Below are 2,822 nucleotides of genomic sequence, written 5' to 3'. Positions count from 1 at the left end.
TTATGCAGGTGGTGCAAGCTGCAAAATGAACCGTTTTACTAGCGGCGTACGCCCGGATTTTATCACTAAAGACAACGACTTTATCAACGTTTACAGACGACCTACATTCTTAAAGGACGTTGCACCAGTTGGCTGAAAAACCGGCGTCAATTTTCGTTTTTAGCGCGAATAAAAGCAAAGATTAGCCAATGCGTGCTTTATCGATATTTTTCGACGCGAAAACTGCAATCGTAGTTTCCAGTATTAAAAAAATGTCGGCTGGGATTGTTGGTTTAACAATCCTGGTCTTAATCAAGAGCTGTGTGAGCTTCGATGTGTACAGTAATGCATGCGAAGATTACAGTGATTACGTGATCAGATATTGGAGTCGACGGTGTTATTACAACCCAGACGTGTTGTCAAACACTGTGAGTACCCCTAATACTAATAAAAATATTTTTTTTAATCAAGTTTTTGGTTTAGCCTATGATGATCATCAGGAATGGGTTTCCTCTGGAAAGTTTTACTATCACGACGCAGGATGGGTATATTCTGAGTTTATTTAGAATCCCGACGGGGAATAATAAGTCCAATGGGACGGTTTTTCTAATGCATGGTATATTTTTAAATAATAGTGTGTGGGTTCAACGGGGGAATAAATCATTAGGTGGAGATATTTAACGAAGTGTCTCAGAAAATTTTTAACTAAAATTGCAGCTTTTGAGTTAGTCGAGAAGGGTTATGACGTCTGGTTGGGTAGTACAAGAGGGACTAAATTTGCAGACTCACACCTTCGTTTCAACACGTCTAGTAAAGATTACTGGAATTTTAAGTAAGTCAGTATTTGTAAAATCCTGCTCAAATTTATCCTTTATCCTTTGATTTTAGTTTGGATTCACTGGCTTATTTTGATGTCGGTGCACAACTAAAATTTATAGCCCAAAAAACAAAAAAGCGCATTACGTATATTGGTTTTTCGACGGGATCAACGCTGTCGTTGCTATATTCAGCCGGATATCCTTCAGAATCCAGGACCTTACTATCAGGAATAATAGCAATGGCACCGACTGTATACGTACAGGACATCCAATTATTACGACATTTTAAGGAAATTGTTGCCCCTCTCGAGGTAATTTTACATAAATTAATCGCACAAAAACAAATATACAGGGTGTTCTTTTTTTAGCGAGAATTAGCGAGACTGAAGATGTATGGCGTGTTCCACCAACACTACATTAACAAAGTCCTGGTCCAAATCTGTGCGACGTTGCCACACTTTTGCAAAAAGCTTCTAGAAATGTTCGCCGGAAAGCTCTCGACACAGTTTCTTCCGGTGATAAAAACGCATACAAGCGACCCGAGTGACCGCAGCTTTAATTTCAGGACGAGCTTTTATTGTTTTTTAGTAATTGTCCGAGCGGGACGTCGTTCCAGGTTTTGAAACATTATTTACAAATGGCGGAGTCGGGTGACGTGCATCGCTACAACTACGGCAGAGACAACAATTTAAAATATTACCATCTAAGTGAGCCGAGCAAATATGACATGAGATACGTCAAAATCCCCGCCTACGTGATTTACGGACGAAGCGATATAGTAGCCACTGAAACCGTACGACGTCGTAAGATTTACACTAGTTATTGTTAATTGTTTGCTTTTTAAGAACGTGAAACGTCTATTTGGAGAGCTAGGTAGCACCCGAAAAAGGCTGGTGGGCGTGTCGGACTTCACCCATTTGGATTTCGTCACCGCTAAAAACGTAGACCAACAATTATACAGCGAAATATTCCGAATTTTACAAGAAATATATTAATAGTGGACACGAATCCCGCTGGAATAAAATTCCCCATTAAATTTTATCCTAATGTTTATCACCTTGCGGCAAAGCGTTCGACAATTTCAAGCCATTTGGAAGTTTCATTTCTTTTGTGAGAGCATTTGAATGGCTTTCAAGAAAATAAGCGATCCTTGTAGTTGATTTCCTTCATTTCCTTTCAAGTTTAAAACATCACGTTTTAGAGAGGCAGTCCATCTGCTCGCATTGTAAAACGATCCCGCACTGCTTTAAAATAGAATTTTTTATTCGTTCGTTCGCCGCTTTTAATTTTGATTTGTGCTTTTTAAGGCAAAAGAAACAAACAAGGCGGGGGGGTGATTTTAGGGTTGTTTTCCGTTGGTTGTCGGGGGTGGAGTAATTACAGATGCATTTGTGGAAGTTATTTAGAGCTTTTGTTGCAGGGAAGAACGAAATGTTCTCAATCAGTCGTCGGGGGTGAAAGGGCTTTAAAGCTGTGGGGGTTCGGAAGCCGTTAAAGTTTTATATTTTTCGATGGTTTTAGCCCGATTGATTTTAATTCTCGGACGCAGACGACGGTAATCTGTTGAAATTTATCAAGTTTTTTCGGTGTGGAAGTTGGAGAAGTAAAGCGGATTTGTTCACGTAATTCTAGTTTCTGAGTTTCTAGGTTTTTTGTGTTGGAGTTTGGCGGTGGTTAAATAGATGGGTGAAATCATAGATTAGGATTCTTTTGAAAGATTGACGACGAAAAGAGAAGAGAGAGAAGAAAAATCTTAAAAATTCTAGTGAATTTTGGGTCCGATGTGGCACTGAAATTGAAGAAAACATAGATGAATTTTAAGTTTAAATGGTGACTGAAGTTGGATTAAAGAATTCGAAGATATCAGACTAGAAGAAGCGGATTGATAGAACCATGGATTAGAAGATTTAGGTATAATTTGCGCAAAAGAAGATAAATTGTTTCTCATTTTAAGAAGATTCTAGAATGATTCAATATTAAAAAAAAGAGAAGAAGAAAGTTCTGTATCTTGAAAGAAACAAGATA

At 38.4% G+C, this 2,822-nt stretch overlaps 1 protein-coding gene across 1 annotated transcript; it reads left to right on the top strand.

Moving 5' to 3' along the window:
* Positions 1 to 251: 251 nt before the first annotated feature.
* Positions 252 to 1,792, top strand: LOC135136066 (lipase member K-like). The gene is made up of 7 exons (XM_064065192.1): positions 252 to 407; positions 463 to 595; positions 697 to 811; positions 868 to 1,108; positions 1,166 to 1,312; positions 1,363 to 1,590; positions 1,643 to 1,792. Exons 1-7 carry the CDS (start codon positions 252 to 254, stop codon positions 1,790 to 1,792), a joined length of 1,170 nt encoding a protein of 389 aa, XP_063921262.1.
* The last annotated feature ends 1,030 nt before the right edge of the window (positions 1,793 to 2,822 follow it).

The sequence above is a fragment of the Zophobas morio genome, unplaced genomic scaffold, assembly GCF_036711695.1.
Source record: "Zophobas morio isolate AGI-343-1 ecotype UQ-CSIRO unplaced genomic scaffold, CSIRO_AGI_Zmor_V1 ptg000026l, whole genome shotgun sequence".
NCBI lineage: Eukaryota > Metazoa > Arthropoda > Insecta > Coleoptera > Tenebrionidae > Zophobas > Zophobas morio.
Note: the sequence above shows the minus strand (reverse complement) of the source record. Positions and strands in the feature narration are given on the sequence as shown.

Coding starts and splice junctions, on each gene's coding strand:
- LOC135136066 (XM_064065192.1), top strand. CDS start 252: ATGTCGGCTGGGATTGTTGGTTTAACAATCCTGGTCTTAATCAAGAGC. Junction 408..462: donor CAGACGTGTTGTCAAACACT/GTGAGTACCCCT, acceptor TTTTTGGTTTAG/CCTATGATGATCATCAGGAA. Junction 1,591..1,642: donor ATATAGTAGCCACTGAAACC/GTACGACGTCGT, acceptor TTGCTTTTTAAG/AACGTGAAACGTCTATTTGG.